The sequence below is a fragment of the Molothrus ater genome, chromosome 3 (genome assembly GCF_012460135.2).
Source record: "Molothrus ater isolate BHLD 08-10-18 breed brown headed cowbird chromosome 3, BPBGC_Mater_1.1, whole genome shotgun sequence".
NCBI lineage: Eukaryota > Metazoa > Chordata > Aves > Passeriformes > Icteridae > Molothrus > Molothrus ater.
This window is the reverse complement of record NC_050480.2, coordinates 20,953,639-20,981,604: the sequence shown is the minus strand read 5'-3', so window position 1 is coordinate 20,981,604 and position 27,966 is coordinate 20,953,639. Positions and strand designations below refer to the sequence as shown.

At 40.0% G+C, this 27,966-nt stretch overlaps 2 protein-coding genes across 3 annotated transcripts in view; one reads left to right on the top strand and one right to left on the bottom strand.

The window, feature by feature from the left end:
- Nucleotides 1-38: 38 nt before the first annotated feature.
- KCTD3 (potassium channel tetramerization domain containing 3) lies at nucleotides 39-25,253 on the top strand. Of its 2 annotated transcripts, XM_036380789.2 has the most exons (18): nucleotides 59-412; nucleotides 3,897-3,950; nucleotides 5,325-5,370; nucleotides 6,221-6,294; nucleotides 6,726-6,784; nucleotides 6,977-7,057; nucleotides 7,623-7,757; nucleotides 8,612-8,702; nucleotides 10,761-10,951; nucleotides 14,803-14,918; nucleotides 18,071-18,158; nucleotides 18,283-18,399; nucleotides 19,383-19,553; nucleotides 20,694-20,849; nucleotides 21,824-21,920; nucleotides 23,211-23,395; nucleotides 23,504-23,642; nucleotides 23,989-25,253. In XM_036380789.2, the coding sequence occupies exons 1-18, from the start codon at nucleotides 339-341 to the stop codon at nucleotides 24,569-24,571; spliced, it is 2,457 nt and encodes an 818-aa protein (XP_036236682.1). In that variant the 5' UTR covers nucleotides 59-338; the 3' UTR covers nucleotides 24,572-25,253. The 2 variants fall into 2 exon arrangements, with proteins under 2 accessions (XP_054370357.1, XP_036236682.1); XM_054514382.1 differs by lacking the exon at nucleotides 7,623-7,757 and having other exon boundaries at nucleotides 39-412.
- Nucleotides 25,254-25,823: 570 nt separating this feature from the next.
- The window catches only part of USH2A (usherin), a 375,273-nt gene continuing 373,130 nt past the window's right edge, over nucleotides 25,824-27,966 (bottom strand). The window contains exon 73 of the mRNA XM_036380788.1: nucleotides 25,824-26,252. Within this exon, the coding sequence (XP_036236681.1) occupies nucleotides 26,163-26,252 (90 nt within the window). The 3' untranslated portion in view covers nucleotides 25,824-26,162. The remainder of the gene's footprint in view (nucleotides 26,253-27,966) is intronic.

Here is a 27,966-nt window from a genome sequence, read left to right as displayed (position 1 = left end):
GCCCGCGGGCGCTGCCGGCTCCTCCCGCCGCCGCCGGGCCGGCCCCGCCTCCCGCACCGGCCGCGTTCCGACACCGCTCGGCGGCCTGTCGGCCCGCGCCGGCCCCGCTCCTCCCGCCGCTGCTGCCATGGCCTCTTCCGCCCCCGGCCGGGCCTGAGCGCCGGGAGCCCGTGCGGCCTCAGCCCGCCCGGCCGCCGGCCCTGCCCCGGCCGCCGCTGGGCGATCCCCCGCCGCCTCCTTCCCCGCCGCCTTCGCCGGGCTCCGCCGCTGCTTCCCCCGACCGCGAGGTCCCGGCGGGAGGCGGCGGCGGGCGCCGGCTGGAGCAGGCGGCGGGGAAGATGGCGGGGAACGGCGGCGGCTTCGCCGGAGCCGGGAGCGGGGAGATCATCCAGCTCAACGTGGGCGGCACCAGGTGAGCGGCCGGGCCGGGCCGGGCGAGGGGCGAGCAAGGGGCAGCGCCCAGCGGCCCTGCCGAGCCCGCCCGGCCGTGGCGGGGCTTCGTGCCTGGGGCTGCCCCGCGGGGCACGGCCGGGATGAGCCTTCCCCCAGCACTCTGCGGGGCCGGGGCTACCCCAGGAGGACATGGGGCGGGTTGGCAGCTCCGCGTGGCGTCTGCCCGTGGTGCCAGGGCAGCCTGCTCTACATACACCTTAGAGACTACGGGAATCCAGCTTCTTCAGGGATAGAAGCTTTGCCCTGCTGTCACATGCGTAGGCTGCTAGTGAACAGTCTGTGTAGCAGCCTCAGAGACTAAAATATTAAAATAGCTGATACGATACCGCTGGTATCAACGAGAATAAAGAGCTGTATTGTTTTCAAATGTACGCTGGAAGTGTGGAAGCTGGCAGATGTAGAGGTTTTGGCAGGCTGAGGCAGAGAATTGTGGGACAGCTGTAGTCAGAATCTGCATGATAAACAGTGCAAACATTCCTGTCAAAATGCTCAGGCATGAAATCATTCAGATCACTGTAGCTCGAGGAAACTGAAGTAATGTGTTTTCCCAAGTAATGTGCACAACGTGGAGACAGCTGGAAGTAGTAAGAACTACTACTGCTATTTTAAGAATTTTCTTGCATTACTCAGAGCATGGACTCGATCTTTTAACTAAATTGTGTGCTGCAGCCTTTCTTAAACTGGAGTGCCGTAGAAATCAATGCAGAATTCCTTTGCTTTAGTAAGATATTAAGAACCTGGTTCAACCCAGAGAAACTGTTTGTAACTTGCGCGGGTGAAACTCACCTGTAATGATACTTTCAGGATAACTTTGATGTAGGCTTGGACCAGATTTCATGTTATGCTGCATAAGGTTCTTCAGTGAACTCTGTATCTGAAATTACAGGCCAGTTTAACTTTTAGGATTTTATTACCTGTGGAATCTTAAAGCTGCTTTCCTTATTAAATGCCTCTGCAGAGAAGAATTATGGAAAGGCAGTAATCAAGGAAGAAATACACACCCTCAGAGGGCTTGCCTACACAGAGAGGTGGGAAGAATGAGGCAAATTAGTCAACATTTGGATGTAAGCCGTAGGAAATGTGTACATGGATATTTCCCCGTTAATAGAGAGACTGTACTGTAGTACTCCTGTGTGAGAAGTTTTGGTCTTTTGCAAGCTCAGCTTCCCTTGTAGTGCCCATGTCCTTTGGAAACTACACCTGAGCCATGTTTTTCAGTTTGCAAGGGCAGGTGACTCTTAGCTGATAGTGGAGTGGAAGATGTGCACAGCAAGTGGGTGAGAGTGGGGTACTGTACACGTTTCCTCCTCTTCAGTAGTTCTCATTACTCTCACTAGAAACCTGAAACTATTAGTGTTGTTTGTAGAATTGTATGAGAGGAGGAAATGAGCAGTCCCCTCTATTTCTGACACAAGTTATACTGTGGAGCACGTACTAGAGAGACTCCAGCTTTTCCATGCTCAGACACAAGGTCCCCACTGCTCCCTGGGAGGGTCAGGACTTCTCCCTTTTGTGTGATGGCTCTGTCACTTCTGGTCACAACTTCAGTGAATTCCTTTACTGTGAACAAAAGTCTATTGCAAGTTAATGTTCACAGAAATTACTGTATCAATTTGGGTGAATTCCTTTGACTCTGTATCTCCCTCTGGTTATAATGTAACCCTGCACGGAAAATAGACTTTGAAAATGGTTGTTTTGTAGCTTTCACTTGTCACATCTGTTTCCAATTACCTATATTTTCTTTCAAATAACTTTAAGCTGTCATATGCTTAAGGGTCTTTTGAGGATTTTGCCCTGGCTTTGCCTAGTTTTCCTTATAAGAGGCCTGTCTGACCACAGCATGGAGCTGCAGATACACCAATGCATGTAAATGTTGCTGGCTGAGCTTCTTTCTGCATCTGGAAAGGAGGACTCTGGCTGTTTACATAGATTAATGCCTATGGATTAAAAGTTCTAAAGTATATGTTAGTATGAGCTATTGCTTACTAAACTAGTACCATAGTACTAAATTATAGACAGGAAATCCTGTGCTGTCTGAACACACTGATAAAATTGAAAGAGGATGATGGTGATGCTGCATCAATCCTTATAGTAACAAGCAGTATCTGGATTAATTCTGGATCAAATTAATGTAATTCATTGTTTTCACATGCTATTATATCGTTAAATGTATCATCCCTTACTCTTAGACAGAGGTAGTGACCTGTATTACTGATAAGAAAAGCTGAGCAAAAGTACTTAGAAGTAGATTAGAGAAGCGTTTTTAATTTTTTTTCAGGAAAGGCTTTGTGCATGCTTGTGCTTAGAACACTGACACTGTAGCTTTTCTGTTAAGAACAGATTTGCCATTGTTATGTTTGCAGTGAGCAAATGCACAATCCATGTTTTATATAGTTCCACATAGCCTCTGTGTTTCTGCCTCTTAGGGGGCATAAAGTAATGGGGATGGGGTTTGTTTACTTCCCCCCCCCAAACCTGGAAAATACTAGCAGTGAAAATTATATAAATTATGACTAAGTATTTTCATTCAAAAAATATTTTGTATTTTGTAATCCTGTACTAAATGGCAAGTTGCAATGGAATTTTACTTTTGCATATCCTTTTTGTTTTCCATTAATGAAGAGGTCACCAGAGGTTTCTTAGTCATGGCACTAGTAAGAGGATATGTACAGCCAGAGAGTGATGCAGAGCATGAGCTCATTGTCCAAGCTGCCAGTTCAGTTGTCTTCCTTCATGTTAAATCAGAACCAGAAGTAGTATAAAATAATCCATAGTTATTTATTATGTAAAGTACTGTCTGGTATCATAAGTTATATTATCATTTGTATTATTTCACAATATGATTCAGAGTCAAAAATGTTTTTTTTTTCTTTTAACTGTTATTGTTATTGCCCCTCCCTCCTCCCCAAGAGGGGCCCAAATACCAAAATGGCAAATAATTCATGTTCCTATAAAATATTAACTTGAATCTCACTTGAAGTCTAACTTGAAGTCTTTTGCAGTGCATAATGTAGCACCCTTTCAGTCCTAAGTAAGAGCAGCAAAATAATGTGCAGTTATTGACAAATAAACCACACTGATGATAAATATATATTTTACTGTTAGGGTTTTGTGTGTGGAGCAGTGTTTGGGTTTTGTGGAAGGTTTTTTGCAAGCATTAATGTTGAAGTGTGGGAACCAGGAAATACAGGATGTTTGGGACAGTGTGTTACAAACATATAAGGAATGTTACTTTTGTGGTCTCCAGATGGTCCTGCTTCATGCTTAAGGACAATCTGTGCAAAGAATCTGCAACTTCTGACTTGTTGCAGGTATTTTAAACATCTCAAACTTCCCAAACCTGTATGATATTAGCTTTGTAGGACAAATCAAGGAATTTTAGATAAAGCAGCCTTGCTTCCAATTTTGCAGTTGATTCTGAACTTGTAACTTTGTTTTCATAGGTTCAGCACATCAAGACAAACACTGATGTGGATTCCAGACTCATTTTTTTCCAGGTATTTGTAATATATCATCACATTCAACAAACACAAATTAACAGTCTTAAAAAAAAAAAAAAAGTTCTCAGTTCTTAATTTATGTTGTGAACCATATTAACGCTTTTCCCCCCATCTCAAGCAATGGGACAGATTAATTTGAAGTAAGCTGTTACCCAAGAGGCATCTTCTTGCTTGAATGTAGCCATGGCAGCTCCTCATATGTGCTGAGGAGTTGTCATTTTTAGATGGAGTATTGTGGAAATAACTTCCAGTTCTGCAGGAAAGGGACATGCCACTGGCTGTGACTCTGTTTACACTTGTGATCTTACTGGCCATATGCATTAGCAGTGCCTTTAACATTTTTGGTTTGGTTTGGAGTTTTTTTGAGTTATTGCTCTACTCTGAGTTACTTCAAAGTTTTGAGGGTTTTAAGTTGTGATGCAGAAGCTGTTGAATTATTGAACATCCTCTACTTACATCAGTGCCATTACTAGTTCTGCAGGTTTGTATTTTGTTCTGCAGCTGCTGTACCTCTATCACTCCAGTTAATCCTAAAGCCACAGAGGAAGACCTAAATGCTGGCAATTTTTCTTCCTTACATTTAATTTTTATATTCTAGATGTCTTTCCCAATAAAAGCCTAGCAGCTGACATATGCAGCATTTCCTGTTCCTATTTTACTGAAATGTTCAGATAAATGAAATGTCAGGGAAATGTCACCTTCTTTGAGGCATGCAAGGAATGGAACAAGGAGGAATTTCATGCTACTCCCCAGTCTCAACACAAAATATGCTAAGGAGGTTGTTCTGAAAGCTATCCAATACTGAAAAATCTCAGATAATTGTCATCCAGAATCAAATGAAAGTTGTTGGTGTTGGTGCCCATCTTACCTGTAAAATGAGATTTTGACATTCTGTTTTATATGGGTCTGGAGAAAAAATACTTTAATCTGATGGGAGAAGAACTTTGAAGTAGAATTGTGTAAAAATGAACTCATGCCACTTTTGTCCAGTAAGTCCTTACAGACTGGGTTGTTTACTCATCATTTTTGCTTCAGCAGCTTTTACCAATTTAACTAGATTTTAACAAACTACACAGCCCTCTAAGGGCCTGGGAAAACTTTTTCATCCTTTCAGGCTTGTGTCTATTTTCTTTGGAGATCTGAAGGTCATTATGATGCAGCTTTGAGACTTTCCTTAGGTGTGCATACACTTCTCCTTTGTCCAGGAGAGATATTTCACTCCTCCAGCATTCTGGCTGCCTTGTTTGCTCTGATAAACTGTGTTACCAAAAAGTAATCAAGGAGAGCTAACTGACCCAGAGAGTGTTCCTACCCTATGTTTGTGTCAGTACATTTCTTGGGGACATCTAATGAAGATTTCCTGTTTTTCAGTTTGCTGAGCGGAAGAATTTCAACACTAAAGGATGAAACTGGTGCTGTGAGTAATGAACGTGCTGTAACTCATTAATTCAGTGTTATGCTTTTGGTTAGGTTCTCTCCTAAAGCATTTTCACTGTGGATGGTAATGGAATTACACTGCCTGAGTCAGGCTAAACTTTCATTGAAAATGAGTGACACCCCTGGCTTTCTTGCTTTTCATCTTTGTTTCAAGCTAAGGGAAACTGAACAATGTTCGTACTTCTATGCTAATTATGCATTATATAGGTAATGCAGAAACAGCAACTCTACTTGTCTTAAACAGAGCAAATGCCAATTGCTGTATTGCATTGAGGTGTGATTTTCATTAGACAGGCATTGCACGGGTAGTTGAGTAATGCAACATGGAAATGTCACTTTTTTTTTTGGCAAAAACATGTAGCCATCACCATTTCAGTCTGTGGTATGATATTCCTAAAGAGAAAACTATAATTACAGTAATCTTGTTGAGCAATAGTAAGGCACCCAAGTACTTTGCTAAAATTGTAGAGTTTTGATGGTAATTTAATTTAAAAAAGCCAAAATCTATCTTGAGATCTTATTACAGTTACTGCATATTGAACACATGCTAGAAAGTGAAAGCATCCATTGTCCTTTCTGGAGACTAGAACCTAAAGAACAGATTTATTAAGTGGCATCTATTTGCAACAGTGTTTGTATATATGTCCTATAGGAATTAATTAGTGGACAGTAGAATAATGAGAACAAAGAAGAGGCTCAAAAACTTTGAGTTTTGTTTATCTGCTCACTTCCTCATCTTCAACTCCTCTTTCCCACATTGAGCATAAAATAGCACTTTAGCTGATGGTTGCTCCATAACAGTACTCAAGGACAGAAATTTTTCTTTGCAGATATTTATTGATCGAGATCCAGCAGCATTTGCACCCATTTTAAATTTTCTTCGCACAAAGGAGTTAGACTTACGGTAAGAAGTTCATATCAATCCAAAATGTGTCTTCAAGTGATGAATATTTTATCTTACTCATCTAGTTGGGTGCCTGGTATGTGGCTCAGCTCCCTCACAGATGTTGGACCAGGCCTAGAGTCTATGTATGTCGTGGTGGAAACAGAAGTGGTGGCATTCTGTTTTGTTAGTAGATTCTTGTAATGTAGACCACTTCTTGCAGTGTATTTCTTTATTGTTTCTCTATCTTTATTTTAATGAAAATTGAGTCAAATTAAGATCACTTTAAAATCTCAAACATCAGCATGTTGAATGAATTTTGTGGTAATTCTATAAACAGTTAGGTAGCTTGATATTTAGATTTGTAATATCCAGTTGTATGCAAGCATTTATATTCAAAGTATTGCCTCACTTTGTTCTTGTTGATTTATGGTTTTTTCCTATTTCTCTAGGGGAGTGAGTATTAATGTTCTCAGGCATGAAGCTGAATTCTATGGAATCACTCCTTTAGGTAATGTTTTTTTTCCTTAATGTGTGCTCATCTTATAATTATTATTGTAGTAATGGTCTACTGACAAATCCTGGGCAGTTGTGACCCTGAAGATTTTCAAAGTAAAAGGTTTTAAAAATGGAAGGATATTTGAGATAATGTAATGTTTTCAAGGAAGGGAAAGCTGAGGTCGTATCTGGGTTTCCTCCTTAGTGAGAAGATTGCTACTATGTGAAGAACTGGAACGCTCATCATGTGGCAGTGTCCTTTTTCATGGCTACCTACCTCCTCCAGGTATTCTTGTAGTCATTGTTGCTGTCACTTGTGATCTCTGTGTTGTAACAAACAGCATGTTTAGAATACTGGGCAGGGGGATGTGGCATGTTAGTACTAAGCAGGCTGTGTTTGGTTGTAGACTAGAGCAGAGGTTCTTCAGGAGCCTTTCAGTTTAATGTCATCAGCATGGGGTGCTTTCTTCTTTCTGAATGTAAAGTACCTTGGGTGTCCTATTGCCTAGTGACAAATCACCACTAATGAGCTTTCCTTTACCAACATGAGTACCTGTTAGACCTTTAAAATTCTCTGTAGAGATGAACGCATTTCATGTATTAATCAGAAGTCTAAAGGATATCTTGCCAATTATTGACAAATTTTCTGAAGATAATTCCTTAGATGGTGAATGTCAACTTAGAGAGCAAAAGCATTTCCTGTTTCAGTGTTACAGTATTGCCTGTTTCTTGTAGCAGATAAATTAAATTTTCATCAAAATGCACAAGTGTTAAAGTATTTCTAAAGTGAGCTAACATCTGTTATATTGCTGAAGTTTAAGGAGGGACACAAACCATTTTTTTTTAAATAGGCATTCCCAGCCGTAAGATAAATAATACTACTGGGCCACCGACTGACATCAGAACGGGTCAGAATGAGAGTGAGATGCATGGAGGTGGTGTCCAGCCTACACTTGCTGGTATGGGGGAAGGTACAGTCCGACTAGGTGAGGAGTGTCAGCTTTAAAACCAAAGCAAATTGCAAAGATGCTTGTCTCTGGGAAAGAACTGTGTGGCTGTAGCTGGTTTAAATCTGCTATTCTGTGATTGCCTGGTTAAAATTGCTGAATACTTAGTTAAAGATTACTCCCTATACAGTATTGAAGGCTCACTACTTCACAGTCCAGGTGCGAGGCTTGAGAGAAAGGCAAATCAAAGTTCTTCATGCAGTCTTAGCATGGCCCCTTAGACAAATGCCTTATACTGTACTAAAACCATAATCAAAACCAGAGTGGCCACTGTCTCTTTGGTCTTTTTTCAGGGCCTAATTCTTGCTCTTCTACCTCTTCCTTGTTCTTGGTGCTTCACTTGCCCTGAAAGAGTCAAGTTTTTAGAGTAAAGGTAGTCTGCACAGAAAAACTGTAAGTGAGATAGACTTGAATTATGTCATTTTCCAGCTTTTGACTTTGCGAGCAAAATAATGCTGTTACAAGTGTTGTATTTCTGTCATAGTCCTGTAAATCATAGCAGTGTTAGGAAAATCTAGACTATGTTAAAGGGAAATCTATGTAATATGAAAGAAGGGTATGAATTGCTGATTCTTAGTGAGCTGCCAGAAGTTTGGAAACAGGCAGCCCTGGGTAAAAGGAGGTAAAAGGTGCATTCCTCAAGCATTAGTTCTGTAGCATACCAAAGCTGTGAGGAGCAATACTGCGAACTAGAATCTTGCTGAAAATGATTCTTAAAAACTTAACTATCAAAGTTTCTGTTGCGCATCCTAGCGGAGAGCTCTATCCTGTTACAGACATCTCTGCTCTTCTAATACTCGTCACTTGCCTAACTTCAGCTTTGTTGTTTTCAGGATTTCCTGTGGACCCACGCAAAGTCCTAATAGTAGCTGGCCACCACAATTGGATAGTAGCTGCCTATGCCCATTTTGCTGTTTGCTACAGGTAGGAATAGAATTGCCTGTCAGTTTACAGGAAGCTAAAAAAATCATTATTATTGGCTAAGAGCAAAGCAAAATTCTTACTCTGAAATAGCAGCAGATAAATGCATTCAGTCTCATCCTACAAATATGAGTTGCTGCGCTTTTTTTTGGCGAAAATAAAAAGCTTGATAGGAACTCAAATTTTGCTTTGATGTCAGTATTGATACTGTTGGAAAAGTTGCAAATTGACTCTGATACAACTATTTTAAAGCAGGCCTTTCAGTTGAAAATTAATTTAAAAAGCTTTCCTGCTGCGAGTTTGGAAACAGTCTGTGATGTTACACTGTCAAGGAAGCTGAAACAGTTAATGAACTTTTGCTACATAATTTTGCTACCTTGTCTTCAGGTTTTTTTAGCTGAGCAGATCTGTTAAACACTTGCTACTTCACTTGGATGGCTGAAAAATGTCGTCAATGTCTAGAAAACAAACTGGGTTTTTTTTAAGATCAGGTGAAGATAAGCAACACCTTCACATTACAGAAGTTGTCTTTAGTTCATATCTCATAGTCTTAATTTAATTGGTGGCTGTCTTTCAGATAGAAAGTAATGTTTTAAGAACAGCTGTTGCCCAGACCAATCTAACATGGCTGTCATACTGTGGTTCAGAAAAAGAGGGGAGAAGATTGTAATGTGAACAGCTTCTTTCTGCTTACTGCCAAGCTAAAGCCATATTTGCTGCTTATTCACTCTCTAAAATATTAACTCAGTTCCTTAAACTTTGTAACTTTAATCACATCTAACTTACATGCACCACTGCAATTTTTTTTGCTTTAATTTGTATTAAATGTGTATTCACTTGCTCTGCTTAATGTTTTTGTCTGACAGAGAAAGAGGCAATGATTGGCAATTGGTTTTGTGCTAATTGTCCCCTTTTTAGGATTTTATCTCTGACTGTTTTCCTTGGTTGCTAGCTCATTTTTGAAAGATTCTGCCTCTTTCCTGCTTGGTAAACTACTTAACAAGACTTTTTGCCAATGAAATTATGTCATTAGTGATGCTTTTGATGAATCATGTCAGACTTGAATGGCTGGTGAGAGAGGGTGCAGGTCAACATGCCAGTTTAAAGTGCTGCTTTTCTTCTCAGAGACTCAAGGTAGCAGTCTTGTATTCTTTTTTCTTCCAAAACTTGAAGGAGCTCTAGGAATACAATGGTGGAATTTTCCCTCCTTCCTTCTTCTAGATCAAAGTACAGGGCATCTAAAGATAATTTTTTTTTTTTTAATTTTGAAGTATGACAAAAGTCTTTTAAAATTTGATTATAAGGTTTGCGATAATGTCTTTGTTGCATTCAAAGTCTTGCTACTGCAATTGTGCTCTTAAATCTATTCATTACAACTTCTGTGTGGTGCTTCAGCTCCAGGCAGGATGCAACACTGAAGTGAAATAATGGCAGCAATGCTAAAAAGTACACATATCTTTTTGCTTTTAATTTTCTATAACTTGACTGCAGAGATCTAGTCTGCTTTAGCTCCATTGCAAAGTATCTAAATTATTGCCTGAATTTAAGTAAGATAAATTGTGCCTACACTATTTAAGCCTTAAAAATGCACAGGAAAGTTATTCTCTAAAAATAAAGTTTGAAGTCAATTCAGTATTATCTGCTTACAGTACACCATAAATAGAAAATGTGTCTGGAGAGGAGAGTTTTATGCTAAAGCATGATTTGATTTCTTGCATGATATATAAGGAGATTAACAGAGTTTTCCTCTAAAGTCTTACACTGAACGTCATTATCTAGTGTTTGTTAGCCCAAGCTTTTGGCTTCATCTTGTAACTTTCATATCAGATGTGCTTATATTAAGAAAAAGCCCAGTAGCTGCAAAGCACTGAAATAATATGCAATATCAGACTTCAAAATGGGGAAAAATGCAGCTCTTGTAGACTGTAGTTCTTCACTAGAATTTGAAGTTTGTGGCTTAGACTGTAAGACTGAATCATCCACACTGGTTCAGGATTAGCCTGGGCTATCTGTTCCTGAGTCTCTGACATCTGCTCCCTGTTCTCCCCTTTGCCCTTCCAGAATCAAAGAGTCATCTGGGTGGCAGCAGGTGTTCACCAGTCCCTATCTGGACTGGACCATTGAGCGGGTGGCTCTCAATGCCAAGGTGGTTGGAGGACCTCATGGAGACAAGGACAAGATGGTTGCAGTTGCCTCGGAGAGTAGCATTATCTTGTGGAGCATTCAAGATGGTGGTAGTGGCAGTGAAATTGGTACCTATCATTACCTGGTTTGTTTTTTCTTTTGTGTGTGTGTCTAACTAGAAGGAAGTCTGAGACCTTGTTCTGAGGTATGTGTGATTTCTGGTGTTCATTATTCACTTTCACAGATTGACAAAACAAGCTATAGTGCAGCAACCTGTTAAAGTGCTTTAACTTCCTTCAGTTCTGCACCAGGAATCCTGTCTCAAAGTCAGAGATGGAGAATAAAAGAGCACTGAGTAACCAATACTTACTGTTCAGTTTGAGGATTTGTGTATAAATTCAAATTAAGAGTTTGAGTTTTCCCTAGACTTGCATTTGAACTAGGCCATAACACAAAAGAACTAATCTTTGGAGGTGGAAATCTACAGATACAAAGTGATTCTGCTCTTTCCTTTCCTTTGTGTTATTAAAGGATTTTACATACACATTTTTACATAGAGATGACAAAAATACTTCAGTTCTCTGTCAAATATGGTTCATAAATGGAGTGTGGAAGGTGAAAATTTCTTGAGTTTATAACTTGGGTGTCAAGATAGGAAAAAAGCCCACACTGTTCCTTTAAGCATACAGGAATTACTGCTTATACACCTTGGCACTGAAGGACACACAATTGTACGCTTTAGAAACAGCAAGAAGACATTTCCTGAAGTAAATATTCCCTGGTACTACCTGGTGGCTTGTCTGAGTCATTGCTGTTCAAATATAGGGGAAAATTTGGGAGGCACTGAAGGGAACAGGATTTGGAACTTCCTCTAGCCTAATCTCTGGTGTTTGAATAGCCACTGCTATACCAGTAACGTCCGTTTCCTCTGGCACTGGATACTGCTAACAAAGTGTGACAGCAGTCTGGTTATGTGAGCACTTTTCTCTGAAACTTAATGCTGAGGTAATTTATTATTAGATATATTTCCAGAATTGAAGCCTTGAGAATTATAGTAGCCATAAATTAAAGTCAAATTACCAATTTCAAGTTTTGACCCATGTGCCTTTAAAGAAGAGCTTATTTGACAGATTCTCAGGCAATTTCTAGCTATGTTAATGGATGTTGCATTTTTTTTCCCTGCATGAATGTGTGAAAACACTAAGTCATATTTGAAGATGGGGAAAGGCAAAGGTCTTGTATGAGCTGTGTACTGCTCTTTTACTTGTGACTCTTAGAGTTCTTATATATAATCATGGTCAGCAAAATGGAAAAGGAGATTCCATTGTATTTTTAAAAAAATACAAAAGGTGTGTCTAAGAGTTGAATATGAAATTATCTCCATTAAATGCAGTGAGTAATTATCAGATCTGAGAAGCCTTTTCTTCTCCTTTGCTCATGTTGACTGAATCTTAAGGACAGGGAAGAGTAGGTGTGACAGCTGTACTTCTGTAACAGGCATTGCTTTAAGCACTCTGCCATTACATTCCTCCTGCATTTTCTGGTTTCATTAGCTGCTTGTGGTACCTTGGGATTTGCAGTAAGATACAAGAAGGAGCATCTTGGATTTTTTTAAAATCAAGTGCAAGGAGACACAAAAAAACATAAGTGGACTTTTAGTTCAAATAAAAACTCTAAAATATGCCAGTATTGCAAAGTTCTGATAGCTTAGCCTATGACTGAAAACGACAACAAAACTGAAGCAAGGACTTTTGCTAACCAGGCTGTACTGCATTCAAGTTACACTGAAACAGAGTAATTCCACTTGGGGCTGGAGGAGGGGGGAAGCAGACAGAAAGTGCCTGCAGGATGAAATTCTCAGTCAGACTGACATTGACCAAAATGTACTGCTGTTCTTTTGGATAATAGGTCATGCTGATTGGTTTAAAAAATGCTTGTGTTTAATAGTTGTAACTTGAACGTAGCTGTTTTGTTTCCTTGTGGAGACAAATGCTCACAGTGCTGCTTTGTGTTAGAGATACAGTACATTGCTGTCATCTTGTGAAAGAAACTACTTGTTCCAAACAGTTGCTGGAGCCTGGCAACACCATCCCCAGCAAATTGTGTGGGCTGGCATCTCTGTGATAGAGCTCTCCCAGAGCGTTTTCTTCCCTTTCCATATTACTTACATAAGACACTGCTGCCGGCTTGCTGCTGTAAGCACTATTTTACTGAGAGGGACCCTTAGGACAAGAGCCTGTCATTACATATAGTGTTGTCTCCCCTGTGGACAAGTCTCAAGATTGTTGAGCCTAAGCAGGACTGACACTTCAAATTCCTCCAGACCATTCAGGCTGTCTTCCTTGATTTCCTTGAACCTCGTCCTTCTCTGGAGTAATCAATTCTAGTTGTTTCTGTGGATTTTTTATTACTGCCTTTTTCATGTGCCCTGTACTGCTGAATCTTATCTGCATTGAATGATTGTACTGTGTCCTGGAAAATGGTTTAGCACCATAATTAAAACAACTTCCTCAGATTCCTTCTTGGATATTACAGAGGGCTGATTCTTGTGTGGGAATGACAGTCTGTTCATTTGAATTTGTCCTAAACAATGTTGAGGAATTTTCCAGCTATTGGATACTCTTGTTTGGACAACATCTATCTGCTACAGTTAAGGTATATTAGTGAGAAGTAATATAAATATATAGAGTGAGCAGGATGCAATAGGAAATTTGTGAGTGAAGCTTGACACTTTGGTGTTGTAATGTATCCCCAGAATTTTTGTACTTACCAGGCAGAAAAACATAGCCTAGAAGTATTTACAAACCAAGTTAATTACAGGGCCAGTTTGCTGGACTTCATAGCTGGCAAACTTGAAAATTACCTCAGACCTTTTGAGTATGCTGTAACTGTTAAATGCATGGCCAATAAGTAGTACAAAATGTAGTATGCTATCCAAGTTCACAGTTCAGTTAAAGTTATTCATGTGGGATCTATGATGAGACTTGGAAGCTCTAAAGAAAGGATCAATTTTGTGGAAGGCCTCAGATGTCAGGGTCAACTACAACCACAGCCATCAATGCCTGTCAAGAGCTGCACTGTGCTGATTTTTATTAAGTAAAATGTTCTTGATGACACATTTCCCTTACTTGGAAGGCCAGCATTTATTTGCTGGTAAGTTTTATCTTCCAAATTTGAATAGTATGTGATGATTGGAAGCTACTTCCCTGTATAGCTTCAAGCTTTAAGAGCCTGTTAGCCTGTACTCTCTGCTTATGGACTGCAACCAAATAATGGATCTGGGAATGGAAAGAAAGTAGGCTTTTGCAGGCTGCTTATTTGTCTGAGTTCAAGTATTTCTACTAAAAGAGAAATTAGAATGTATTCAAATATGGTCACATTTGAGTTGTTCAGTCTTTTCCAAAGAATAAGGCTGAAGCCTTGTAGTCATATTTAATTCCTGAAATCCATTTTCAAAATATTTTTACTTGACTGGACTTACCAAAAAACCATCATCAAGAATTTGTAATATTTTAACAGATAATTGCAAACTAGTATGTCACAAATTTGCAAAACCCATGAAATTACTGCTTCTTAAATGATGCTTCATAGTCACAGCTAAATTAAAACCCACAAAACAACAAAAATTTCTGTTTGCTGTAATATAGTTTATTTATTTTAAAGCCATTGGAGAACTTGATGGCTGTAGAAAAATGTTTGTATATTTTTGTATATTTCATAAGAGCTTTTGAGCTTCTCTTGCCTCTTTTCTCCTTTCCAAACAATGATGGCATTAGCAGAGATGACATCAAAATGCCAATCATTGGAACCCAGTTTGCTGCATGCATGGTGCCTCACCGAGCATACTGCAAACCCAGTTTTGGCTGTTCTTTACTTGCTACTGGAATAAATGTGATTTGATAATAATGGAAAGATTCCATTGTTATTGTGCTTTTCTCTTTATTTTAGATGAGCTTCACAGCCTCTTCATTTTTTGCAGGAGTGTTCAGTCTGGGAGTGCCTGTAGATGCTCTCTTCTTCATTGGCAACCAGTTGGTGGCTACAAGCCATACAGGGAAAGTTGGAGTGTGGAACGCTGTGACTCAGCACTGGCAGGTCTGTTCAATATTCCACATCACTTTTTACAAGCTGGAATGCCTCTCTAGTAAAAAGAGAATAAAATAATTTAAAAGCATGTGGGAAATGATAATCACAGGGTTTTCAGCCCGAACTTGTGTTATGGAGTTTATCAACTGGGTAGTGTGCCTGTGAGCAGAATGTTGACTTGTTTGGTGTTGCTAAGTATGCTTTTTAGGCTTTCAAATGAAAGAATGTGGTGTGTTTTGGGGTAATAAATGTCAAGTACCAGTGTATTTAAACTTCTTTATGGATTACTAACTTTGTAAAAAGTTCATTAGCATCATAGGAAATAAAATCATGGGGAATGTGTGACAGCAATTTCCGGACCATCTGAAAGAAAACAAGAAGGCAGTTTGGTATCTGGGGATCTTCAAAGATGCTTTACAATAGGAGACTCTTTGTCAACAGAAATACATGACTGTACTTAATGATGCCTGTCTTGTGTGTGGATGCTTCTGGCTGCATTGATTCTTGTTGTCCGAATGCACACTAAATAGAGAGATCCATGGAGTCGATATGAGTCTGAGAAACAGTCCAGCATTCAAATAACAAAGCTTATAATGCAGCTGGATGTATATGTTTGTGGCACAAAACCTGGATGCACTGAAAATCCCAAAAATGTCTTGCAAATCTCAAGAGGCAGCACTGACCTGAGGCTGCTGCACTGTTTACTGACTGAGTTCTGATTTGACCCTTAAGTGACAGTACTGGTAACAAATAACATAGATAATAGGTGTGGGATAACTCTGCTTCTGCATCAGAGACAGGTTAGTATGGCCTTGAATCAAACAAAACATTATTTAAAGTTCTACTGATGCCTTTCAAAATCTTCTGTTAAGGAACAACTTAATGCTATGTGGCAAGCTGGTGTTTAACAGTATTTTCTAAAGGAGCAAGTAGTAAGAAAAAAAACCTGCTGTCCATTCATCATCTTTGTTTCGGGGGAGCCACAGAAATCTGTCTGATCACCTGAATAGTTTCTCAGTTTGACTGACTATTCCTTTGGTGAAAGCATTTCTTATTGAAGAGTAGGAAATCTTTGAGAGGTTTATATACCAGTCTATATTGTCTACATATATACCAGTTTATATTGTTTATAAAACATTTTGGATGTTTTTTTTTCAAGAGGGTGAGAATAGCTCCTTTTATAAACAAACGAAGTCAACCAAACACAAAACTAACAAAACCCACCCACATAAAACCAAACCAACAAACAAAAAACCCAAAACAATACCATTTCAAGGTGCTTTCTGTATCTTGGGCTCTGTTGCTAGTAAAAAAACCCAACCCACAAATGTCTTCCTGTAGATTTTAATATCCCTTTAGAACACATTTTTTCTTGAAGAACCCCATAAAGATGTAAAGTGGCAGGGTTAATCTTGAAATTCTTAATGAGAATATCTGATATTTAACTGACTGCTTTCCATGAGTTGTCCACAGCTCTGGACTTAGGATGCAATCATACTTCCTTCAGTGAGAGAGGTTTTTGTAGAACAGTGTGCTGATGCTCCATTTCAGAACAACAACTTCATCTTCTTTCAGGCTGATGTCTTTCTAAGTTGTACTCTTATTTGTGCAAATCTATTCTTCCTTATGTGGTGATCTCTGATGTATTACACCCTGAAGACGTAATTCTGATCTCTGCATCTTATTAGTTCTTGCATCTTCTTCCCTTCTTGGAGATTTTAGCAGACTACTGGGGTGGTTTCCCTAATACTTATTCCTCTGGCAGTGTTCAGTTGCATGCTAAAAGGAGAAGGAGGGTGTGGGTGCTAGATACATTAGTAATGTAATTCTTAGCAAAGGAGAGCTTAAAGGAAGCAGAATATGAAGTACTATAGAGTAAGAGGTAGCATAAAGTAGAGTGGGACAGAAAATCCTACTAGGCAAAGTGAGGATTCTCACTGGCCATGCTTTACTGTTATACAGGGTTGCTCTAATGTTGTTTCCTAATGAAAGTTCACATCTTGGCAGATGCAGCTGCTGAATCATCTCTAGTGTTCCTATCTAGGAACACTAAGCAATTCTCCCTGCTGCAGAAAGAAGGAAGATAAAATGTTTTAGGGGCTTACAGACCATCCTTAAGTTACGAAGGGGTACTGGTTTAGGGTCGAATCTCTTTGGGATGTGGGGAAGTTTATTTGGTTGGTTAGTTTGCTTTTATCCAGCTGATTCATTGTAAGTATTTTGCATTTTTCAAGTCTCTGTAGCAACTGGAAGGATGATGCTGGTCAGAGAGAAATGAGAACTTAGGCTGAAATGTCCATTAATTGGTATTCAAGGTCTATTAAGTTAACTGACTGAAACATAGAGTACAGGACAGATACCATGACACTGTGCATGTTTGAGTTCTCTGGATAAAATGGGTTTTGGCTTTTTCCTCCTCAGCACTGAAGCAAAAAATAATTGTTTGAAATAGGACATTTTACCTAGGAGAAGCTAAACTTTTTCTTTGCTTGAAATCTCTGTCCCACTTGGAGGAATAAGCACTCCTTTTAATCCTAGAGGGTAAAGAAAGGGCACATGTAATCTCTCACCTTGAGTTGTAGACTAGTAAGTAAAGTATGACAGGGCTGTCTTCCAGTTTGCTTGGTGTCATTGTGTGTTGGAAATGAGAAACTGTAATGGAACAAGAATTTTTACCCCTCATTATATATCTGCTAGAGGCAGAGATTTCTATAGTTTGGCAGAGTGATAAAACATAGAATAAAAGAAGGCATAGATTGGTAACATCTAGTTCCTTGGTCCAGAAATCTCTTAAGGACGTGTCAGAAATGGAAGAAGGGAGAGGACAGAAAGAGTGAAACACACTCACTGGCATATGGAAAAAAAAATCTACTTTTGAAGACATGGTGTAGGTGCAACTCTCGAAGCTGTGTTCCTTCACACAGAGAAGGATCTTCCAGAGCAGTTGTGCTGATTTGTCTGCTGAACTTCAGGACTTCAGATCCAGTTTGGTAGAGGAATACTTCAAGAATGCCATTGTACATGGAAGTGTGTGCACAATGGCTTCAGTCTAGTTCCAAATTCAAATGATGTTCAACAAAACACACCAAAAATGTCTGAAAACTGAGGAAGTAACAACTTAAAGTCCTGATTTATTATTTTTTCCTTTCTATTTGTGTTAGGTTCAGGATGTTGTTCCTATCACAAGCTATGATACTGCTGGGTCTTTCCTGCTGCTGGGCTGTAACAATGGTTCTATCTACTATATAGGTAAGAAATGGGAGCAAGGTGGAATAAAAAGGAGGTGCTACTGTTTTTTTGTTACACTCTTTAGTTGACTTAAGTTGCATCAGAACAACTCTGTCTAATGAGAGTAAATGTCTCCTCCCCACAGACATGCAGAAGTTCCCACTTCGAATGAAAGACAATGATCTTCTTGTGACAGAATTGTACCATGATCCCTCCAATGATGCTATAACAGCTCTCAGTGTCTACCTCACACCTAAAACAAGTCAGTATTCTACTACTGTCTCTTCACTGAGAGTTTGTTAGAAATGTGCTTTTCTGTTTTCTAAATGGACTTTTCCTATTTCCTATTTCCTTTTCTGTGATGCTTAGCAGGGTTAAAGGTAGGCCTTGATGTAAACAAAGAATTTTTCTTCATTTATCATCTTCAAATTAATGATCAACACTAGGCACAGCTGTTTTCCCTTACACCTGTAATCTGTATAAATAGGTACATATACTTACATGTATTCCTATATTTATGCTTGTGCCTAATGTATCTTGGTAGGTTTTAAGCTTTTTGCACCAGAGAGGCACTTAGGTTATGAATTGTATTTGCTGAAATAGTTTGTGCTGGACTGGGCAAGGGGGAGACACAACCCTGCTGTTGTGTCTGACTTTATAACCAATAAGCTAAGAAACATTTCCATATGCAGCTTGATGATGCTTTTTTAAATTATGGTGCAGTTATCTTTTAAATTAAAAAGAGAAACAATAGCAACAACAAAAACCCAAAGCAAAGTAAAACTCAAAAGAGCCCAGACTGGGAGAAAGTCGTTACTTTCACGTAATAATATGGATACCACAGTGACTTTTAAAATTGTAATTCTTTCTGTTTTGCTTTGCTTTCCCATTTGCCTCCAACTAAAGCAGAAAAATAAATGTTACATGGCACCTATAGACCATATCACTGTGAGGAGTGCCAAAATATCTGACTATATGACTTCATCCATTTCTTCTTTGAGGAGGGAGGAGAGAATGGGAAAAGAGGCTTTTGTTAAGACGCTGTTGAAGCATGTAGTATGGAATCAAACAAACCTGGGGTCATTTTAGTGGCAAAGTGTTTATGGAAAAATAACGAGTGTTTAAAAGACATAACTTTCTTACTGTGGAAGCTTGGAAATACTGCTTTCTGCTGTCTCCTTCCCTGGCCCCCAATAAGCCTAGCTTTTATTCCTGGGGGAACAACTGTGCTCTTGCTTGTTGTAGGTGTAAGTGGCAATTGGATTGAGATTGCATATGGCACCAGCTCTGGAGCAGTGAGGGTGATTGTGCAGCACCCTGAGACAGTCGGGTCTGGCCCTCAGCTCTTTCAGACCTTCACGGTTCATCGAAGCCCTGTCACAAAGATCATGCTCTCAGAGAAACACCTCGTGTCAGGTAATGTGTGCACAGATGGGTACTGGTGGTTCTCCCTCCTCCTGAGCAATGCAGTATTTGTATGCTATGCTCTATAACTTGCATCATTCCCACATGTGATAGAAATGAGTTGGACAGATGTGGGGATAAGAGAAGGGCTAGATTTGCTTGGATCCTCTTTCTTAAAGTAAGCTTCCTTCACAGCCTTTAGCTGTTGATAGGTCCAAGTTTTATTTGACCACATACTAGAACAACTCACTCTTTCATTTGTGTCTTATTTGAAGGTTGCCATTTGTTGAAACTAAAGGGCTTGTAAACCAATGTATCTATGTGAAGTTTTATTGTTGTGTACAGGTCCTTCAGCACTAGTTTTCTTTTAACAGCCTTTAAGGAGCTTTCTGGGCTGCAGCAAAATGTGTACCATCTCCTCCTGGGCCCTAGAAAAAGCCTTCCTATGACTTCAAAGGGCTGTCTCTGTTTCTTTTCTCTGCAGTCTCCCAGTGTCTGTTGTGCTATTCTTATGCTTAGGAACGTGTCTTACTTGCAGAGAAGATGCAGTCACTCCTTCCTCTGTAAAAATCTATTTCATCTAGAATCCAGCAGCCATGGCATGGCAGAGAACTGGTCTACATCTTGCTGCTGTCCTGTTATTTAAAAAAAAAGGAACAGGAACATGATATCGGATTATACTGCAAATAAAGAGCCCAGAGGTCATCTGTTCCCCTGCATGTTGCTCAGTACCAGGAGAGGGCACATCTCTATGTACAAAACTGAGTTCATGAATGAATTAAATGGAATAGGGCTGTTGTGTGAGGAGGGTTCTGCTGCCATGCTGCTCTCATGACATCTTGTCCTAGCATCTGCACACAGGGGACTGAAAGGGGCTGTAGGCTATTAGTGCTAGACCAGACCTTAGTCTGGTGTTGCACCTATCTCAGTTTTTTGAATTTCTGAATGAAGAAACAAAACTATTAATAAACAGGACATCAGCAAGAATTTGTAGACTGTTAGAAAATTGTCTGGAGATGCTGTGTGACCTCACATTGACTAAATTGTTGATCACTCACTCAGTCTTGAAATACTATCTATACACATGATCATTAGAGAAGTTTATCTGAATGTTTTGTAATCCCTTGTAAATGCCTATCTTTTCCTTTCTAGTTTGTGCTGATAACAACCATGTCCGGACATGGACTGTGACTCGGTTCCGGGGTATGATTTCCACTCAGCCAGGCTCAACCCCTCTTGCATCATTCAAAATCTTATCCCTGGAGGAAGCAGAGAGTCATGGCAGTTACTGCTCTGGAAATGACATTGGTAGGATGTCTCTGGTTTGTGCTGTACCTGTACCTTCACTAGTCATATAATGGTTTAACAGCCCTATAACATGCAAGATGATGGGTGTAAGCTCTTATACACTGCTCTCCCTTTGAAACGATTGCAAGGATCTGTAAGATTCACTTGGAGTTATTATTTAGGCTATAGAGAGTGAGTACACTTAAAGGACTTACTCTGAATGACAGAAAAAGAGACAAAAAAGTCTTTGGAACACAGATACTATACCTCTCCCTTGAACAAACTGATGTAGCATTTCAGTTCTGATTTAACTAGAAAATGAGAGAAAACACAGGAGACTGTATTAAGCAGATGAGCATAGCAAACATTTGGTCTACTGCAAATTCTAGTTCACTATTCAGCTGGAGTTAAACAAAGCATGGAAAAAATTCTTAAATGACTTTGAAGTGGTGACAAAGTTCACTGAAGCCCTGCAACTGCAGAGGCAAAGGGTGCTAGCACATTGCTGTAGCAAGGTATACTGAAGGAATGTGTGTTGGTAAATATGGGCAGACAGGTAGTTCAGATTCCTTGGTGGTCTGAGCCTTGCAAATGAACCTTTGATGAATAAGGTGCCCTGTGAACACAGGCTGGGGTCAGTTGCAAGAAATCTGATTAAGCCTTTAGATGTGTAGGAGCTGCAAAATAACAAATTATTTACTCTTATTATAGAGACCTAATGTAGGGTTTGTGCTGACATAGTAATTCCTCCAGGAACACACAGCAAACTTAAGAATGTGTGTCCCTTAGAAGAACAAAAGCTGATTTAGATCTGTAGAGACTGCCAACCATTGGATGGCTTTTGCTAGCTACTGGTCATCTTTGGCTTCCTGCTCTTGATACTTTAAAATTGCAGCGGTCATACTCATATGAGTCTGGGTCTTCAGAACTGTTTGGGGGAAAAGTTGAGGGGATTGAAACAAACAAACAAGTGATCTTTCCTTTTTTTCCTCTAGGACCCTTTGGTGAACGTGATGACCAGCAAGTGTTTATCCAAAAAGTTGTTCCCATTACGAATAAGCTGTTTGTTAGGCTGTCTTCAACTGGGAAAAGGTAATCCATGTTTTAAGTGGGAAAGAGTCAAGACTAGGCCTGTTCAGGTGGTGATGTCTCCCTGCTCCAAGCTGAGTGCATGCAGTTGCACATAACAGCCTTCTATTATGCTTGACAGCTCTGGCTGAACTCTGTTTGCACGCCAGTAACAGACCTGTTACTTAACGATTACTATAACCTCAAAGGCTTTTTGAGAAGCCTGATATCAGAGACTCACTTCATGATGGAGCTCACAAAACAAACATTTTTGTGCCTCTACAGAATATGTGACTCTCAACCATGGTACCATACTAACATTTAATTTCAAAACTCATGCTGGATTTGCTGGTGGGAGGGATTATGCTCCTCACAAACAGGCTTCTCTCTTTTTTTGCTTTGGCCTTGAAGATATTAGAACCTTTACAATGGGGGTCTTGTTTTCTAGGTCATCTATTCAATTATTTTCTTAGGCTTGAATTCATAATATTCTAACATTGCTGCCAACATAGTAAAAAAAATGTTGTCAAATCCACAGCTGCTTTTCTTCCTGTTAGGCTAGGAAGATGACAAGAGATCAGAAAATGACAATGCATCTCAGTTCTATGCTTCATTTTTGCAAATCTTGCCTAATAATTTTGAATCTGGATGAAAACATTAATGCCTCAACACTATGACTTATTTTGGCACTGCTTGGCTGAAAAGTTCACTACAAACAGCCAGTAAAACAAACTACCCAGAGCATGAGCAGCTTAGTTTTGGGAGTCCTTTTCTTCTCATCACTCCTCATAAGCTTCTAAAATAAAGGGGAAAAAAGTAATGGAGGTCTGCCATGACAAGTGAAATTGCAATTGTGATATGACAAGTTATCTTTATAGATAACATCTACATTACAGATATATCATCTTTGGTTTTTTTGTATATCTTTTTGTATAACTTTTGTGGTTAAATGTGCTGTTTCTGCAGGTAAGTTTCCTAGAGTGTCTAGCATGTGAAGGGGCTGGTTTCTGTCATTGTTGTGAGAGCCTTAGCTTTCTTATCATTGCAAATAGCAAACGGACATAGAACATGTGGGAGCTGCCTAATAAACAAGCAGTAAGAGTGCAGATGGACTGGGGGTGGGAAAGGATTGTCTGCAGCTGAGCAGTGTGCCAGTCATGCAGGGGAAGGGAAGGAATTTCATCTGGAGAAAAGGTCTTTTTCTGATGACAAGTTTGGTGCCTTCTCAGAAAATGAATGAACCAGTACTGACTTCAGTCACCAAATTCTGCCAGGTGCAATTGTTCAGGTAATTTGGGGTTTCTCTTCCTGTAGGATCTGTGAGATCCAGGCAGTTGACTGCACTACCATCTCGTCATTTACTGTGCGAGAATGTGAAGGATCCAGCAGGATGGGCTCCCGGCCACGCCGCTACCTCTTCACTGGACATTCTAATGGCAGCATCCAGATGTGGGACCTGACCACAGCTATGGACATGGTTAATAAGAGTGAAGACAAAGGTAAGTTGTGTTACGCCAGGACTGTGGTCTGGTTGTTTTTCGTGTCCTCAGAGGTGCCTGACTGCAGTAAATGGAGTTGGCCTCCTTGACCTGCTCTCTCTCTTGCAGATGTTGGCGGCCCCACAGAGGAAGAGCTGCTCAAGCTGCTTGACCAGTGTGACTTGAGTACATCTCGCTGTGCCACACCCAACATCAGTCCTGCCACCTCAGTTGTTCAGCCAAACCGGCTTCGAGAATCTAATTCCAGGTAAGTCACCAAGGGTGGCACCGGCCACAGACACCGAAGGTTTTGCTTTTCAGGTAGGCAAACGGGTTTGGTGAATTGAAGGCTGTAGCTAAGCCTCTGAATTCATGCCCTAAGTGGCTTAAACTACACACACATACTCCTTGATTTCTACTGGTTTGTATGCATGCAGACTGAAGTATTCTCAGAGAATCTGAAGTGATCTGGAAGCCTTTGTGTGGCGGCTGTGATGAGTGTATTGCTATTTTTTTTTGTAGTGGTAATTGCAGTGGTAGGTGGGAGCAATGGTGTGCAGAAGAACTAGCTGCTATTCTCAGCCTAACATCTGCTCTTCTTGTATTTTCTGAAGCCTCCAATTGCAGCACCATGAAACAATCCACGAAACTGCCACATATGGCTCTGTGAGGCCATACAGAGAAAGCCCCCTATTGGCAAGAGCAAGGCGGACAGAGAGCTTTCACAGCTACCGGGACTTCCAGGCTTTTAACTTATCCAGCAAAAGCCCAACAGAAAAGGCAGCTGCTGCAAATGGGAATTCAAGCCAGACAGAGGCCAGGAAGGCAACAGCTGAGGGCGGTGCAGCTGAGAGGAAGGCAGTCCAATCAACAGCACTTGAAGTGCGAGGCACAGGTGTGACAGATGCAGGTGGGTGTTGCAGTACAGAGGTTCACCGCCTGCCAGAGAATTCTCTGGATCTCAAAAGAAGAGGACCAGAAGAAGAGAATGAAACCAAAGCAGAAAGCAAAAAGAAAATGGGATTTGAAGGAGCTGGTTTCCTGGGAAGAAAGAAAGTGCCTCACCTGGCCTCGGCACCAGTCCTTGCTGAAGGTGGGCCTGAATTACCTGGTGCAGCTTCTCCATCACCTACAAAAACAGCTGCTTCACCCCGACACCGGAAGAATGACTCATCCTGCCAAGACTATGGCTTGTGAAAATGTGTCTGGTGGCTAAAACAAGGTGCAGGTGCCCTCTGGCTGGTAGTAGGCATGATGTTACATGGTGTGGGTTGTTTCTTGAGTGAGATTTTGTTCTCATATAAATATTCTGTTTTATTCTGTTCAGAATAAAACTTGTAAGGTTATGAGAAAGTTCCTAGCTGCTGCCAAAGCTTTGAAGGGTTGTCCACATCAATGTGTGGCTTTATGTAATGCTCCAAAATGTAGTATGGTACTTGGTCCAAAATTTTGTTGTGCATTCTTGTGTAAATGTGGTCAGGCATGTGATATGTTGTCATTATTTTTGTTTTGGGGAAAGGGACAGCGCTAAAGGAAAACTTGGTTGCTGAGCAGAGGATGCCCTTTAGATGCAGCTGCACATTGCTCTACAGCACTGCTGCTGTCTTGGGTGGATTTTGCCGAATTCACAGAGCTGCCTCTGTAGTCTTGTCTAATGAATGGGATCCTTGCTCTTTATGCTGCTGTCTGATATCTGAAATATTTTGTGCAGGTTAAGGAGGAAGCTATCCAAAATAGCATATGATTTTGCCTCTTAGTCCAAATAAATTGCCAGAGGAGTGTTGCTTGTACTTTCTGAAAATGTGTGGTATCAGATGATGGATTTTGCTGATTGTGACTGAGAGAATGCATAAAAATATGCTTGGCAGAATACACACAACTGGCAGTCTCTTGAGGGCTTCCTTGTCACTTTCTCTGGAAAAAGGACAGATATGAATATGGGAGTAGGTTTACTGTCATGGTGTAATAATTCTCAATTACAAGTGCCTTGACATGGTATTTCATACCTGTGTCACACTGGCTGCTTGCTGTTTGCACCTAGTTTACTGTGGATGGTGAACAAGTTTTATTGCCTGTGGATTAGTAATACATAAGGAGAAAGGAAGGATGTGACAGCAAGTGAAAAAGCATGCTTGGAGTTCAGCATTTATTAATGACCTGTTTTGTTGGGTTTTTTAACTTGAACTGAGAGGGAGGAGAAGAGGGAGTGAGAGAACACAAAGGCTACAACAACTTCATAAGAATTCCTTCAGTGCTGTTTATTCACCTGTACATGAACACAATTTTATGGTGGAGCTCTGTCAGGCCAGGAGAAAACATGGACATCTGGCCATGCAGGCCCCTTTTAGCCACATGCTGGTTTTTGGACATGTAAAAGACTTTTCCATACCAAACATGCTGCCCTGTCCCCCTCCCTCCCTCCCTCCCTCCCTCCCTCCCTCCCCTGCCCCTACAACCCTCCTCAGCTGGGAAAGCTGGATGAGAGACAAAGATGGGAGCCTCTACCTTCAGTCTTTGACTACTGTATGACTGAGGGATTGTCAAACTATTCTCTTACCTTTCTGAGGTGTCAGTGCTAGCTCACAGTTTTTACTACACAGTGAAAGGGATGTTGAAAAAAAGGCCAACTTACCCTCCCTCCCCAGTCCCCTCCCAAAAACCAGTTTTATCTATGAACTCCAGGGTAAGGGGTGGGGAAACAGCAGCCCTATCTCTGCCTGCAAAGGCCATGCAGGCTGCTTTTGGCAAGTTACCCACTTCCTCTTTCTAGAAAAGCTGGTTTTGTTCTTCAGAGGTGGGTGTCAGTGAATGTGGTGTGCTCTTTGGTGACAGTGCTGAAGCCTTTGATGACATTGACAAGATCTTCTTCATCTACGTACTGTAAGAAAGGGAAAAAAGAAGAATATCAGCCAAAGCTGTACCAGACTAAAGGTGATTTCTTCATTTCTCTTTCCTCCTACCCACTAAAACTGGTTCTAAAATAGATAAATAAGTGCATTTCTAATGTCTTACTTTTCCTCCCAGGATAAGATAAGAACCTAAAGCATATAAGCACTTGAATCCAAGGCAATTAGGTTTTCACAATAAGCAGTAAGTTAAAAAACCACAATCAATCCCTTTAATTACTCTATATATCTGACGAATGGTCAATAATACAGTGTTTGTTACAGTGTACTGGGGAACTTGGAGCCATGAAAAGAAAAAATACATGTTTACATTTTTGTTTTGCGTAACAACCTCCTCACGCATGATTTAGGTAAAATTTTGTTCTTCAAGCTTCCACTGCAGCCATTCACTAGATTGATTTTCAGGCTAGACAAGGGGTGAACCAAACTTGAAACCACCATTCCTAAGCTACTGTGTGTAATAAAAAGAACTGACTCAAAAACATTGCAGGAGGTTTTTTTGCAAGAGAGTAGCTGAGCAACACAGGAGCAGAGTCTTGTCTTGGGTTTGTTCAGGGCAATGTAAAACAAGGCACTGATATGACTCTAACTAAAAATGAATAAAAGAAACATCATATTGTAACTAGCCCAGAAGCCCCATGCATTTTAGGCATGGACTTCCTCCAAAGTAAGTATTTCAAAAACCTAAAAAACCTCAAGTAAGTGTTTGAGATAGTGGCTATAAAAACAAAGAGCATTAAGTAATTAAACACCTTACCTAAGCTATCAAAAAACCCATCCACAAAAAAACTCCTAAAAATAAAAAAACAACAAATACCAGTTGCCACCTCGACAGTGCACTGCCAACAGTACAAAATGGCTCAAAATGCCATAATCCCCATCCACAAAACAATCCATAAACTAAAAGCCAAAAAAATACTCAATAAAACCCCCTCACCCTTCAACAACCCCATTTAACATACACAAATCTAAAAAACTAAAAATTAACTATAGACTATCATTCCTTAAATAAAGTAACTCCACCACTAAGCAGTACCATACCAAACATACTAAAACTCCAATAAAAACAAAAAATCCAAAACAACAAAGTAATATACCACTATTAACATCGCCAAGACATTTTTTAACATCCAACACATAATCCAAAAAAATAAAAAAACCTATACTAATTACATTTTAATTATACTTACTCTATAATAAAAAAAGCAATCAATAACCATATTACTTAAAATCATAATCTCTCAAAACAAAAACCTTCATATATTTCTAATCCCTAAACTTTAAAACATTTTAATGCCTTTTTTAATCCCTAAACTTATTCTCTTATCCAAAAATAACTCAAATTTTATCCCTAACACACAATTTTTACAATAAAAAATACACAATACACCTAAAACTAACCACCCCAAAAATAAAAACTCAATCCCACCATCTACCTTAAACTAATCCAAACTACACAAAAAAAAATTAAAACTCCCAAACATCTACATCAATAAGATCATTATATAAAAAATACAACAACAAAAATATTTTAAAAATCATCCAAGTTTTCCAAAAAAACCAATTTCACCATCAAAAAATAAACATTTAAAAACTTCAAAAAATCAAGTTCCTAAAAATAAAAAACAAAATAAACAACATCAAATTCCCACCAACATCATCATCAAACTCACATTTCCACCAACC